This window comes from Podarcis muralis, chromosome 12 (genome assembly GCF_964188315.1).
Source record: "Podarcis muralis chromosome 12, rPodMur119.hap1.1, whole genome shotgun sequence".
Lineage (NCBI taxonomy): Eukaryota > Metazoa > Chordata > Lepidosauria > Squamata > Lacertidae > Podarcis > Podarcis muralis.
Window position 1 is genome coordinate 42,411,952 of NC_135666.1, and position 14,276 is coordinate 42,426,227.

The 14,276-nt window shown below is 44.8% G+C and overlaps 1 protein-coding gene across 9 annotated transcripts in view; it reads left to right on the forward strand.

Annotated features, from left to right (window-relative positions):
• RARB (retinoic acid receptor beta) overlaps positions 1-14,276 on the forward strand; it is a 342,084-nt gene that overhangs the window by 314,762 nt on the left and 13,046 nt on the right. For all 9 annotated transcript variants that reach the window (XM_077916295.1, XM_077916294.1, XM_077916297.1 and 6 more), the window contains 2 exons: positions 7,056-7,216; positions 12,139-12,315. In XM_077916295.1, coding sequence (XP_077772421.1) covers positions 7,056-7,216; positions 12,139-12,315 — 338 coding nt within the window. The remainder of the gene's footprint in view (positions 1-7,055; positions 7,217-12,138; positions 12,316-14,276) is intronic.

The following is a 14,276-nucleotide window of genomic DNA, read 5'->3' on the forward strand; positions in this document are numbered from 1 at the left end:
GCTTCATATCTGCACCTAGAGAAAACCAACAGTATACCAGTTTCCAGTACCTTAATTTTGATTTGCAGATGTAGAATAACTCAATGCATAACTGGAAAAGGTGTCTGTTCACTAGTGGAACAGATTTCAAGGGCCGCAGGAGGCTTGGGGTGAGGGGAAAGAGAAAAAAAGAAAGCTCTCCTTACATTTTCGGAAACTGGTTCAGATAGTGCTGGAGACTACACCATATATTTTATTATATTGTATTTTTTGCAATGTGCTTTACTTTAATACATGTCTGCATGTACTGAATATTTATACAGTACTCTATAACATCTCATTTCAAACATCGTTGAAATTGTGATGTAGGAAGCCTCCGATATATCTGAATGTATCAAGCCCCTAGATATATTCAGTGTATATTAAATTCTAAATGTATCAGTCTGAAAATTCAGTTAGGATGTTTGTGTTTTAAAACTGTGCATATTAGCCTTATCTTTGTGGGTGCCTTGTGTATGTATCGGTTAGTGTCATCTGGTTTTCCTTGATGATGATGATGATGATGATGATGATGATGATAATAATAATAATCCCAATAGTTTTTGTCAGGCATCTTACACCCTTCATTAAATCTGTGGTACTAGGATAGGTTCTGAGGTTGCCACCCTCCTTTCCCTTCCAGTGCCGCCATTTTGGCACCAAGAGTGAAAGCATAAACTTGTTTCTTAAGAAGAACCCGGGAGAAGGAAGGATGTTTCTTCTGCCTGCTCTCGCATTCTATAAACTCCTGCTTGGAAGTTTCCTTTCCAGTAGTGAGGGTAGTCTGTAAATCATAAATGAAATGCACAGCTATTACCAGATTCTGGCACTAAGCCCAAGGTGATCATCTTAATCTCCCCCCCCCCTTAGGGCAAATTCAGCATATTTTAAGAGGAAGTGATGAAAAAGAACATAATAGGGGGGAAATGTAGGAAACAGCAAGGTGGCAGACTTCAAGAAGTTAATAATAATAATAATAATAATAATAATAATAATAATAATAATAATAATTTATTACTTATACCCCGCCCATCTGGCCAGGCCTACCCAGCCACTCTGGGCAGCTGCCAACAGAATATTAAAAACATAATAAAACATAAACCAATAAAAACTTCCCTAAACAGGGCTGCCTTCAGATGTCTTATGGAAGTCAGAGAGTTGTTTATTTCCTTGACATCTGATGGGAGGGCATTCCTTTGATTCTCGGTTTTCGAACATTTCGGAAATCGAACGTTCTTCCAGAACGAATTACATTTGAAAACTGAGGTTCCTCTGTAGTATGATAAATGGCTTGGACCAAGGATACTTAAAGGACCATCTCCCATATGAGCCTGCCTGCTCAATAAGGCCTGTGGCTTATTCTTCACATCCCACCAGTGGAGAAGGTGCAACTGGTTGGGATGCAAGAGTAGTCCTTCTCTCTGGCAGTGCCGTAAGTGGTGGAATTCCCTGCCAGATGAGGTCTCTTCAGCCACCTCTTTTGGAATTCTGCTGCCGCCTGGTTGAGATATTTTTGTTCCAGCAGGCATTTGACCTGCGAAGCAATGGAACTTTGCTCAACTAAACCCTGGTTTTATGGCTATATTATATGCTAATCTAATCCTGTGGAAAAAAATTATTGATACATAATTTGCTTGGGTATGGAGCTGTAGGAATGTACATGTGGGTGAACAACATGTTGTGGATGCTGGCTGGTGATGAAAAGGTGGGCCTGTTTGTTTATTAACTAATCATTTAATAATAAATTTTCTTAGTCACTTGTTTCTGAGTGTTAATTTTAGGGAGATGTGGGTGAATTGGGGACATTGACTGATGCTGGTTCTCTGTATTAAGAAAACTAATATGCTTTTTAAAAAATTGTTCAACTGCTTGGCTTTTTCAGTATACAGTAAACCACCCTGAGCATGGCTTTTACAATGGAAGAGTGGGATAAAAGTACGCTCAGTGAGTGAGTGAATGAATGAATGAATGAATGAATGAATGATTGAATGAGTGATGCTTGCTTTGAATGCAAAACCAAGTACAGTGGTACCTCTACTTACATTCACTTCCGGTTACGTATCCTTCAGGATATGTACACGGCAAACCTGGAAGTATTTTTCCAGGTTTCGCCACATGCGCAGAAGCAGTCCCTCCAGTTGCAGAAAACTCGGGATCCGACCACAGCTCTGGAATGGACCCCATCTGCAACTGGAGGTACCACTGTATGTGATGACCCTACTATTCTATTTTTAGATAGATTTAGGCACTGCCTGCCATTAGGCAGTGCCGACCAACCCGTGAGGCAAGGTGTGGCAACTGCCTCAGGTGTCAGGATCTACAGGGGCAGCAAAGATCCAGCCCCCAAGCAACTCATCACCTACTGTTTCTGTGGCAGTGGCAGTAACAGCTGCAGCACACTCCTTGGAGAACAGATTTGCCCCTGCCCCTGCAGCATTGCGTGGACAGGCGGAGTCCCCCCAACCCCAGGCAACCCCCGAGTGGAATAGTGACTCAAGACAACGTGATACGGGATTAAAATTGGCCACAACTTTATTGAGTTTCAGATGTAGGGAGACCTTGGCTCAGGCATTGGGCGTTTATCCTTCCCAGTCCCCAGCCGGGGATCTGGGAGACATCAGAGTTATCCAGAATGTGTGGGGATAGGGCTGGCTCTGGGGAACATATGTTCAAGCAGAGAGCCTGCCCCCCGTTTCGCCGCCGTCACAGGGGAGAACAATGACAACCTCTCGGCGTATGGCCAATGCCTCCCCTCAAGACCCCTTTAACGGGGAACCCTGGCAGCGCGTACCTGTGAAGAAGAGGTTAATCTGCAAAAGAAGGCTTAACTGAGGGAGGGCAGGGTGGGAGAAGCTCTGGAGCGAACTCACGCTTTGCAGGTAAGATTGACCTGTTGTGTGGGCAGGGCGGTCCCTCCCCCTACCTGGCCAATCCCCTGGCAACGCCTCCCCAGGCGGGATTGGATGAGACCTCCAGGTATCCAGCCTGGGGAGGGCGAAGCCAGCCCGTACTACTGGGAGCCGCACTGGGATCTGGGGGGCTGCGCTTGACCACGCAAAGGGCACCCCCCATTTGATGTGGGGAGCCGTCATTACCCCCATGCCAACTCTACAGAAGTCTCTTGGTGAATAGGAGGCATTGCTGGACTCCTCCCAGGGAGGAAATGGTGTGGACTGTTGTCTTGTGTTGTCTTGTACCCTAGGGTATACACCCATCTGGTGGGATTCAGAGCAACCCCCTTTCCCCCTGGTGGCAGCCTTTGGTTCCCACTTCAACCATTGGGTAAAGTTGATTTGTTTCTTCCTGCTGTTCTTCACTCACTCCTCTTTCCCTGACAGGGGGACACGGTTTTGTGGTTTGCCTCAGGTGCCAAAATGTCTTGAGCTGGCCCTGCATGTAGGTATAGATATGTTATAAAACGTAAACATGTGTGAGTGCTGCTATATACACCCGGTGTGTAAATATGTGCCAATGTTTCCCCTTTAATAGCCTGGCTCTCCAAAGCATTCTGCCTCCCATTCAACACACTCAGTGGAACGATGAAATACTGCAGCACTTGAGTCCTAAGTATTTAATGGCTATAACGAATTCTTATATCAACATTACTCCAGGCATGTTAAATACAATAGTTAGATTCATAGTTGGTGTGACTTCATTAAAGCCCATGATCTTGCACTTGGGATTTGTGCAGAGATAACTAGCTTTGGGAAGATATAACTTATATAAAATACAATATACAGCATAATCACATATTCTGTATTTGCACAGCACGGCAGTTACAGTCACTCTGGGAACACTAGCTTGGAATTTACTGATTTTTGTATGTTTATTTAATTCCCTGGCCTGTAGAAGAGTCTTGCCATTGACTTTTACGTTGAATTAGCAATATCACTGAGTATGTGTATTGCTTTGTTCGTCCAGAAGTTCTTTACACCCTTCAAAATTGCACCTCACCATTTTCAATAAATTGTGCAAGGTGCTAAATTATCACTTCATCTGACTGACTTTCTTACAGTGCAGATTTTATGCATTTCTACTCAAACGTATGCCCCATTTAGAGCAGCGGGGCTTACTCCCAAGTAAGTGTTTGCAGGATAGCAGCTTTAAGTGTGCCTGACATTAAAGGGTAGGGCTTTTTTTGATAGCATAATTACATTAAAAGGCATGACTTAAAGGGTGTTTTAGCTCATACCCTCCAACATTTCTCTGATGACAATAAGGGCATCTATCATCATCATTATCATCATCATCATCATCATCCTATTTTTACCCCACCCACCTGACTTTGTTGCCTCAACCGCTCTAGGCAACTTCCAACATATATAAAAACATAATAAAGGATTAAACGTTAAAAACGTTCCCTATACAGGGCTGCCTTCAGATGGCTGGAGGGTCAAATAACTCCATACCCTCCAACATTTCTCGGATGAAAATAGGGACATCCTAAGGAAAAGCGGGACATACTGGGATCACATCAGAAACTGGGATGGCTTCTGCAAATCCGGGACTGTCCCTGGAAAACAGGGACACCTGGAGGGATGTGTTAGCTGTCAGTGTAATATTTCACCTCCCTTCCCATCAACTCAGGTTCCCTATACTGCTTCAGAACACAAATCTAACTCACGCCACCCAAAAATGATGTTGCCCACCTGTGACTTCAGACACACAGGACATATGTTTGACCCCCCAAACCAGCAGCAGTGGCCTATGGGGTTGCCACCTTTGTTCTAACGCGGCTCCTGTGCCTTTCCAGAGTGCATGATGGACAACAGCTAGCTAGCTGCTGATGGTTAAGCGTAGCAAACGCAGCGTTGCGCCAAGGCAGTAGAATTGCCCTGCTTCCTTGTTATGTAAACTCCTCTCCCACTGCAAGGAGCAGCAGGCCTCTTGCCATAGAGCTCCATTTGCATATATTTCTGTGTGCTGATTGACACATTTGCTAAACATAAGGTCTCAGCAGCTACTTAGCTCAATAGCTTGGAACAGCTTGTAGAACACAAACACCTTATTTAGGGCAATCTTGCGAGCTGCTGCCAAGAACTCCCAGGGACCAGATGATTCAGATGGGAATTGCTTTGTGTGTGTGTGTTTCTTTTCTGCTATTGGGTGATGGGCTTGGCTGCAGTCCTGGCTTTATTTTGCCATACGGTTCACGTCCCTCTGAGGAAGGTCTTTTCAGATGGTGTGGGCTGGAATCTCTCTGTGGGTGAACTGGTTACCTATTCCTAGAGGGAGAAAAGGGGACAGGTGGATTTGAGCCTGTCTCTGTACTTCGCAGTCCATAAAATGAGTTCCAAAGGATTCACAGAAAACAATTTTAAGGGCAGCAGGAGAATCGCCATTAACAAAGTGGGGCAGCCAAATACCAGTGAAGTCCTGGTCCAACATTTTCACCACCCTTGGTTCTTAATTTTCCATTTACACTCCTCTCATTGACTATACAAGCAAACCAAGTTTGTAGTTTAGCCTTGTTGTCACTGTTTAAGATGGCCTAGGTAACTTATTGCAAGACAGTCATGATTTGGCCCAGTGCTCATTCAATGACATCACATTTTGGGCTTCTTGTGGATTATGGGTAGCTGACTCCGTATACTAATTCCATTGGAGCCTGCATTGTATTAACAGTAGTCTTAGTGCTCCATCAGAGTGTAGATGTAGTGCTATTCCCTTTAGAGCTCACCTGGTTAATTTAGTTTATCCCCCCAGAGTGCCTCAGCCCATGCATATATTACCCTAACCACAATTTCAATCCACTCCATACTTAGAATGTTTTTGTCCCTGTGGTACTACTAAGTTTGGTATCTCGGTGTTAATCTAGTGATAATTGGTCACCAAGCGGCATGATCCTATATAGAAATGGAAATTGCAGCAAAACATATTGAAATGCAGTTTCCAAGAGGAGACGACTCAGAGGTACAAACACTTTTGTTTATAGCACAAAGTGATTCCATGGGCAGTGCCAATGATGAATATTGTAATATCACGTGTCGTTGCACGCAGTTTGCCTATAAATAACTGAAGAGAGATCCTTGCACTGTATTAGGAACAGCCTTACCGTAAAATGTCAGTCTGGGTTAATTTACTATGAAGGGTATTATTATTATTATTATTATTATTATTATTATTATTATTATTATTATTATTGGGGGTTGTGGGGTAGGATGCGTCAGCTCAATGGTAGAACTCATACTTTGTGTGCAAACGATCCCAGATCAAATCTCCAGCATCTCTAGGTAGGCCTGGGTAAAGACTCCTGCCTGCAATCCTGTTGAGCCATGGCCGGTTTGCATAGACTGAGAGTGGCTCACCTGTGGTTCTCTAGACCTTAGAATCATACAATGTTATGGTTGGAAGGAACCCCAAGGGTCATCTAGTCAACCCCCTACAATGCAGGAATCTTACCTAAAGCATCCATGGCAGATGGCCATCCAACCTCTGCTTAAAAACCTCCAAGGAAGGAGAGTCCACAGCCTCCCGAGCGAGACCGTCCCGCTGTCGAACAGCTCTTACTGTCAGAAAGCTTTTCCTGATGTGTAGTCGGAATCTCCTTTGGTCCTTTGAAGCCACTGGTTCGAGTGCTACCCTCCAGAGCAGGAGAAAACAAGCTTGCTCCCTCTTCCACGTGACAGCCCTTGAGATATTAGAAGATGGCTATCATATCTCCTCTTTTCCAGGCTAAACATACCCAGCTCCTTCAACTGCTCCTCATAAGGCTTGGCCTTGTGAGACTCCAGTTCCCATCAGCCCTCACCATTGGCCATGCTGCCTGGGGGCTGATGGGAGTTGTAGTCCAACAACACCTGGATGGGCGCAGGTTAGCCACCCTGGTTTAGGTGATCCTGAGCTAGAAGGACCAGTGATCTTACTCAGTAGAAGACAGCTTCCTATACCCCCCGTTGTATTTTATTGCTCCTTCGTGGTGTTTTGGTGCATTCAGTATGTTTTGCTTGTTTAACGTTTGCTGCTGTATCCAAGAGCTGTTGGACTTTGGTTAGTGTGCCATACTTGAACTGCCTCCCTTCTTGCCCCCCTCCCAGCTGTCAGAAATGACAGGAACAAAAAGAAGAAGGAGCCTTTAAAGCAAGAGTTTATGGAGAATTACGAAATGACGGCAGAGTTGGATGACCTCACAGAGAAAATCCGAAAATCTCACCAGGAAACCTTCCCTTCTCTCTGCCAGCTGGGCAAATACACTACGGTAAGAGACGTGTGTAATGAAGACTGGAGGGGTCTGGTGGGCTGTCAGAATCACAGAAGTTAATTGATCTGGAAGGGACCAGGAAGTATTTAATGCAGCCCCATGCAGTGAAGCAGAAGCCTTCTCATACCAAAAGCCTTTCTTTTTTTGTTGGTATGACCCAGGTTGTGTAGGAGCCACATACCAGGTGATGGGACAAAAAATATCCATTTAATAAAACAAAAATCTAAAGATTTTGAAATAATCAATAATAGCATAGAGGGAATCATTAAAACAGAGGCCTACCGAGAGTAGAACAACCACAAGGTTCTTAGAGGACTTGCAAGAGGAAAGTGAAGAGTGAGTTATAAATCTCTGCCGTGTAGAAAAAAGTCTGCTTATTCCTGCTAGGACTATCAAGAGAAATGAACACATTTCCCCTGATGGTGTTTGCTTTGTATTCCAAGACCAGTCTTCATATTATATTGGATAATATAGTAGCACCATACCATATTGATAACTTATTTTTGTTTTAACCTAGATTCTGCACACCACATAGATTTTAATATGAATTCGAAATAATAATGATGATAATAATTAATTGGACAGTTCCCTCATTTTAAATTTCTGAGGTATTTTCATGAGGAAAGATGGTATGTTTCATAAGCTTTATCTGGCATAGAAATCTGCACGGAATGTTTTGCTCCCTGTTGAACAAAAAATAGTGTGCTGTTGCTTTTGATAAGGTAGTCACCTCCCAAATTCGTGAGCTGCCCGTTTAATCGGGCCCATCTGCTTTGTGCTTGCAAACTGTCGTTTTGTACTCCAAAGCGGTCAAGAACAAATCAGGGTTTGCTGAGACCCCCCCCCCCCCGATAGGCTGACTAGAGGAGGTCTGCATTCATTTCAGTGGCTCAGGCCCCTCCCAACCAAACCAAAACAGAAATTGTGTTCAGTAGGTTAAAAAGAATTGAGGAACAAAAATGTGTGGGTCCTCACCCCTCTGCAACTATATCAGTCTCTCCACAAATGTCTTGTTCTATATTCTTAGCTGGAGATGCAGCAGATTGCTGCAAAAAAACCCCACCAAAGGGGATCAATTTGGATGAAAAATAAAAATAAATAAAATTTAAAAATGGCCATGTGTTTGGATTTTACAGCATGGCTGGGCTTTTCTGCTGATAAAAGTGTCACTAGGGGGGCCTTACAGTATTATTCCACCATATGTCCTCTGTTGCAGCACTATGGGAAATGTGGTCCTTAAGCTGCATGCATGAACACTCTTGGAAAAGAACAACACTCGGAAATCATGCTGTTGTAAAACATTCAGCAAAACTCCACCGGTTTGATACTTCTCAGAACCCATGGAGAGCGAATCCTGGAATTTCCGCTTCTAACCTTCTTTTATATTAATTCCATATTTTATCTTTTGGCCTGCATATCAATGCTGACTCAGTTTTATATTTCCATATTGAGGGGAACGACTACAAATGTGCTTGTTTTTCCAAGTGGTGCTTTTTAGCAGCTCTGATTATTGTATAAAATGTTGTTGCAGCGCTTTCTGGTTTCAGCGTTCGTAAGATGAGGCACAGCCATTTTGGGTCCCTCTTGAACACGGCAAAGCAGTGCAATAAAACAGCAAGTGAACTTGGCGCTTTATCGACTAACCTCTTCTCTTCAGCTTGCATAATCGCCAAATCAGATTTGCATTTTGTTAAGGCTGCCGGGCATCCGCTCAAAAGCATCTCTGTCAAAACTTCCCTGGCTCAGGGATGGTGGGCGGAGGAGCATGATAAACCGAGCTCATAAGATCCCGGTCAAGATTTTGTTCACACTAGCTGATTTCATGCAACGTCTTCTTTCCAGATGGATACCCTATTGTAAAATGATTTCCTGCTCTAGGCTCTGCTCTTCGCTGCCATTTCCCTCCCCATGGAAGTGGATAAACTGCCTATTAAATTTAATTACAACCTGAATGGCTGCACATCTTGATATTATTCCCCACCCCCACCTACAGTATTTCACCGAGGTCCTTGAGGATGATCCAAAATAAATCTTAAGGATGCAGACTCACTGGTAGGAGGAGGAAATGTTTCCATGAGCAAAGCGGTGACTGTTAACCCCTTTATGCCGCAGAATGTCCTAGGGCAAGGCTCAGCATCAAAATTCATCTCTGCACAACATGCGTGGGAAAGGTTCCTGTTGGATCGTGCCTCCTAAAGGAAATGTTTTGTGGGGACATTTCCTTCTGCCTCCTGTTATTATCCTGCCCAAGCAAAAGCATTTCCTTCGCATGGTTACAGAGTGCCTTGTTTCTGTCAGCAAATGAGTCTAGGCTCAGCTGCTGGGAAGATGGTTGTGTGATCCTCTTCCTGTTTGTCTGACTCCTCCAGGACCTGGAATTTACCTATACCGTTCATCAAAACTTTTTGAGTTTCTCTGCCTCATTTTCAAGTTATCCCATTCATCACGTTGGTACCAGTCTTTCTCCTTCAGGCCTTTGCACTCTCCTGTGCCAGTTCTTGTCGGAGAATGCCCAGATTCTAAACCCGTTTTAAATAGCCTCAGATGTGGATCTAGCAGCAACAAGTCTCGTGACCTTCCTAGCCTTTCAGTAGCCCCATTCAAGCCTTCGAAAGACGGCACAAAGGCTTTAAATGGGGAGGAGGAGGTACTTAACATGTCAACCCCTGTTCCGGTGTTCCCATGTTTCCTGGGTGTGTCTGTCCACCCAACTTTCCCGGAAGGTCAGCACACTTGTCAACACATTACTTGGCTGGAGAAGCGCATTGCAAATTTCAGAGCAGTGTGAATTTTGAAGGAAGATAGGGCTTCCGTTGCATATTGTTTCACAAACTGCAGATTAGGCAGAATCTCCTAGAAATGCAAACTGAACTGACCCTCTCCCCAATCCCTTCTTCTTGCAACCAGGAACCCTCAGCTGCTGGGCTCTCTTGCAGACATTCCTCTTTGTCCCACTTTCTTAGCAGCACTGTGCATGTGAAGGGTCATTTCCTGTTCTAAAACAATGTCATTTTCTTTTATGTCCTCAGTGCTTAGGACAGGCCATTGATTGATTGATTGATTGATTGATTGATTGATGATTGATAAAACACAAGAAGGGTTTCTTCCAGTAGCAGGGGCACACTTGGGATATGTTTGATTCTACATTTTACAGGTGCAGGCAGCTTGAAGAGTCCAGGTGCATTGCAAATCTGTTCTTTATTTGAGGCTGGAAGAGCCTGAATCATTTTGAGATGCTCTAAAGCTAAACCAGGTGAAATCCGCTACATGGAATAGTGTTGCACGCATTAAGTAAACATCAAAACTTTCATTTTCTTGATAGGCAAATGTTTCACAACTGTTGAACTTGGTGCGCTGAGATAAAGAGATCACTCTCCAATACCATATGTGTTGGGTGTTTTTAATCCAGAGTTTTATAATTGTGTAAAAGATGGCTCATTAGTTTTTCATAACAGATGGCTCATCTGTTCATAACACTGATTTTTGACAGAGCGCTGAAACTCTTCCCGTGTATAGACAAGATAAACTATTTTGAACTAATTTGCTAAAACAATAGCATGTGAAAAGATCTCACATTGACTGCGTTTTGCATGTCATAGCAAGCCATGGTTTACCAGTTTGCTCCTGATTTGCCCCTCCCTGCTAGTGAGCAGGACCAACAAGCCGTGGCTGAGTGTTATGTCCAAGCTGATAGCTGTGGTTTGTTTTGCTCCAAATCTATGTATGTTCTTGGCTTACCAGTCGTGGTTTGTTTGATACCCAGTTTGAACCTAACACTGAGCCAAGTTTTCTTGCTTCTGCTCGCTAGCACAGGGTCAGGAAGCTGGTGTGCTCTGCGTATTCACAGCAGACTATTAACTATGACTTTTCATGACGCACGAGCACAGCCATGGTGCTGAAATTATGTGCCACCAGACATAGTCCTTTTCCTAGATATGGAAACCAGTGTCAGCGGCGTAGCGTGGGTTATCAGCACCCGGGGCAAGGCAAGTAATTTGCGCCCCCTAACCCGGGGCAAGGCAAGTAATTTGCGCCCCCTAACCCGGGGCAAGGCAAGTACAGTTATTTACTCTCCCAAGCTGCAGCAGCGAGGCTTCTCTTTCCCCCGCGCTCTCCTGGAGCTGCCTCTTTTCTTTCCTTTTTTCCCTTTCTCCAAGGCTTTTCGCTTTCTCTCCTAAGTTGATTCCTCCTCCACACAGCGTTTCCTGGCTGCTCCCCCCCCCTCTCTCCTCCTCGCTCTGCTTGCCTTTCCCTGCCCTGCCTGAGGGCGCCCTGAGGAGACTCCGCTCTCCTTTTTGACCAGGCGAGGTGGAAAAAAGGGGGGAAAGTCTCTTCCCGCCCCCTCGCCAGACTCCCTGCTCGGCTCGGCTCACTACCCAGGCAGCCAGTGGAGAGAGTCTTGAGCCGCTTAATTCCCAGCAAGGAATTAGCAGGCTCGCTCCACCTCCTCCTCCTCCCGACTTTGCTGCTGCTGCTGCTGCGCGGCTTTTTCCCTCTACCGACGGCACGCTGTGCCTTGGAGAGGTTCCCGCTTCCTCGAGGGGGGCCGGCCAAACGCGCCCCCCAAAATGTTGTGCCCGGTGCGGCCGGCACCCCTGGCACCCCCCACGCTACGCCACTGACCAGTGTTCCAGTTCCACTTATTCAAATCCCTGGTTATAAACATTGTATAATTAAAGGGAAAGAAAAATGGCAATGGTATTTGGAAAGGCTGAAAATTATTTTGCCTTATTGACAGATGGCAGCTTTCATTTTTGAATGATTACACCAAGAGCATTCCCAGCAGCAAATTTCACTGCAATTCCGATTGCTAATAGAAATTGCTTGTAGCAGGATCTCCCCACCCTTCATTATTTATATGGATTCAGCTACGCTGCACAGAAATTGGCTGATCTTATGATTCCTTCTGTTCTTTCTAGAACTCTAGCGCTGACCATCGAGTTCGGCTGGACCTTGGGCTCTGGGACAAATTCAGCGAACTTGCGACCAAGTGCATTATTAAGATAGTGGAATTTGCAAAACGGCTGCCTGGTTTTACAAGTTTGACAATTGCAGACCAGATCACACTACTTAAAGCTGCATGCTTGGACATCTTGGTACGTATCTTCGCTTTTTGTGTGATTCACTTACATTTTGCTGTCATTTAGTGGTGGCTTAAACAACAACACCCAGCCAATGGCCCAACCCACTGCTAAGCAACTCTTTCAGTTGTGATTTAGTTCAAAGGGACTTATATTGTGTATCCTTTGTAGGCTCCACTGAAATGACTTGAGAAGCAGCAATGTTTCCTTCCGAATTCTGTAATCCTTCACTTGACTGCAGCCCAACTATAGTGAGAAACTTGAATGACTGAAACCAGATTTTTCATGTTGCTGAAAGCAAACATGGGCACAAACAGTAGCCTTAACCTATGTGGTTTCTACTAAACTTAGGCTTGCAATATGTTTGTGGAGAGTTTAAGTGTTTGGGCAATAGATAGTTTAACCCTCAAAGCTGGATGGGTCTCAGGAAGATTTTCGTTTTTCAGGCGATGATCCTCACCTCTTCTAAGAATTAAACTTTGCCAATATCTTCAAATTTGCTGTTTTTTTGTGCTTTATGCGGGTCACAGAACTTTTCTTACCAGAATTTGCATTAAGCTATTACAAAATTGTGGGACGCGGGTGGCGCTGTGGGTAAAAGCCTCAGCGCCTAGGGCTTGCCAATCGAAAGGTTGGCGGTTCGAATCCCCGCGGCGGGGTGCGCTCCTGCTGCTCGGTCCCAGCGCCTGCCAACCTAGCAGTTCGAAAGCACCCCCGGGTGCAAGTAGATAAATAGGGACCGCTTACTGGCGGGAAGGTAAACGGCGTTTCCGTGTGCTGCGCTGGCTCGCCAGATGCAGCTTGTCACGCTGGTCACGTGACCCGGAAGTGTCTCCGGACAGCGCTGGCCCCCGGCCTCTTGAGTGAGATGGGCGCACAACCCCAGTGTCTGTCAAGACTGGCCCGTACGGGCAGGGGTACCTTTACCTTTAATTGTGATGTATTTTCTTGAAGTGTAAGAGCACACACACAGCCTTGATATTAAATCTGGCTTTGTTATCCTCAAAGAAGTGCTATGAGGAAGACTTCAGAAGAGTGGCGGTCTACAAATGTCAATTTCTTTAAGATAACATCATGCAAAGAGAATAAACAATAGTTTTCTAACTAGTCTATTTGTTTATTTATTTAGGCATGAATATGCCACCCATTAATCCATTATTTTTTAAATAAATAAACTTAGTAGAACTATCCATATAAAACCAACACAAGTAGGATAAAAACTGTACTAAAATCCAGTTTAAAATAATGTGTGCTGAGTACAAAAATACACTGAAACATAATTGTAAAAGACCTGGGAGATTAAAAAGGTAATCGCTTGGCCCTAAACCTGTGTGCAGAGCGTTCCACAAGGAATGTACCACAACGGAAAACACTCTTTTTGTACTGGGTACTTGCCTCACCTCTTTAGACAGGGAAACCTGGTGACGGGCCTCTGATGAATATCTTAAGGTCTGGGTCGGTCTTCAGAAAGAGATTGGTAACCTGCGCCAAAGCCATTTAGGACTAGCACATTGAACTGGGCCTGGAGATAGACAGGAAGCTAGCACAGATGACAAAGCGCTGGTGTTGTATGTTCATATCTTCCAGTCCCCATTAATGATCTTGCTGCCCTTTTCAGGGGCCACCTGGAGCTTACAAAGCATTTCCAAGGGTAACTCCTCACAGTAATCTATCCAGGAGCTTACCTGGACAACTGTGACAAGGTTATCTCTGCCCAGATAGGGTTGAAGCCTGAATTTTGGAACACACACCCACACCCTGACTACATGCATTTTCCTTTAGGATCAGTCCAGCTCCACAAAAGTCTGGGCTTGCAATATATGGGTGTCAGATCATTCCGCCCCTTGTTGGGTGGCTCTGCCCTCTGCTGTGCATATTGTGTTTGGCTCAGCCTACAGTTTGTTCAGGAAAGTTTCCCATCCCAGTAATGGGGCTCCCATAATCCCTTGAAGTTTCACACAAGATCCCCGGGGAGG